General features: G+C 37.4%; 1 protein-coding gene across 1 annotated transcript in view; it reads left to right on the top strand.

The window, feature by feature from the left end:
• The window catches only part of carmil2 (capping protein regulator and myosin 1 linker 2), a 28,531-nt gene that overhangs the window by 3,589 nt on the left and 23,463 nt on the right, over positions 1-1,479 (top strand). Inside the window, 2 exon segments of the mRNA XM_035664768.1 lie at positions 433-530; positions 807-877. Of these exon segments, the coding sequence (XP_035520661.1) occupies positions 433-530; positions 807-877 (169 nt within the window).

The raw sequence follows: 1,479 nt of genomic DNA, 5'->3' as shown, positions 1-1,479 counted from the left end.
TCTGTGAAACAATCAGGTTCCTCTGGCTCCTCCTAGTGCTCCTAATGGGATTTGCAATAATCCACCAGGCCTGAACGAAAACAACCAATCAGAGCCAAGAAAGATAGTTGATTGTTGAGTTTTCCAAGCGCATCAAATACATGTGGTATGTGCTTTTCATGTTGGAAATCTGGGAATGAGATTCAACAATCAACTATCCTCAAGCCAACTTGTCTTCATATCTTTCTGGTTGTGTGTGTGACCCTGGAAAAATAGCTGTTACTTTAGCAGCAGCTAATGGGGATCCAAGAATTAAGAATAAGAATAGAAAACATTATCCCTGCTAGACATCAGCATGTTAGCATTGTCAATGCACATTAACATGCTTATGTTAGCATTTAGTTTAGTGTGTCTAGCCTCACAGGCTTGTTATACAGTCAATTTCTCCTCCAGAAAGCTGTTGAAGACGATTGCTCCAGATCTCCAGCAGAGACTCCTCACACAGACTGCTGTGGTCGAGGAACAGATCAACAGTCAGCCTGGCTACTGTGGTATGTGCTTTTCATTGTGCAGTACAGGTGATCAGATGATGATCAGTGTCTATGTTCACACGTAAGAAGCCCCCTCAGCAAAAGCTAATGATGATATTGTCACCTTCTTAACAATCTGGCCATCCCATTACTGTGATGTGTATCTAGTAAGTAGTATTTTTTCCTTTTTTGTGAACAGCTGATGAACACATTTACAGAGATGATCAATGATACATTGGAATCTCCAGGAAGCTCATGTATTTGCGGATAGATAGTGTTTGAATGTGTGTTCCCTAGGAGGATTCTCTGATACCTACGCTGCTCTGTGTGATTTCAATGAGATGCCATTTAGAGAGGAGATTCAGTGGGTAAGTTTCACTTCTGTAATGCAACATGAAACACTTTTTTTTGCCATAAATTACTTGAACCCGTTCAGAAGCCAATTACAGTTATGTTTCAAACACACAAAAAACATTGTAAATTGGTGAATTTCTACTCTAAATGTACTGAATGTATTTTTTTCTGTCCATTCCAATGGACATATTAATGAGCAAAGTGATACACCTTGCAAAAATATTTGGGGACAAGAACACTTGGGGTCATGAAGCCTTCTTGATTTTAAGAAGTGTAAGAAAACTTTAAAAATATACACAGTAGGTCTATATCTCAGCATTTAGTTCATTTCTATGAAGAAGACTGGATGAAATTGTTGTTCAAAGTTAAGATTTTTATTTAAGATCTAAACTTATTCAGAGAGCTTTCACTCTGTGATAAACAGCCTCGTCCTGTATTAGAAAAGTTAAAACAACCAAAGGGGCTGATAGAACAATGAGGACAAATCACATGCCTATTAAGAATTTTAAAAACACATAATACAGACAGAGAATTGTATAAAAAGTCATCTCTGATCAATATTCACAGGAAATAATCTGCTTAAGATTCATCCAAATCTCTGGTTTTACACAAACTT

The sequence above is a fragment of the Morone saxatilis genome, unplaced genomic scaffold (assembly GCF_004916995.1).
Source record: "Morone saxatilis isolate NCDOM2014 unplaced genomic scaffold, NCSU_SB_2.0 Contig2, whole genome shotgun sequence".
NCBI classification, from domain to species: Eukaryota; Metazoa; Chordata; class Actinopteri; family Moronidae; genus Morone; species Morone saxatilis.
Note: the sequence above shows the minus strand (reverse complement) of the source record. Positions and strands in the feature narration are given on the sequence as shown.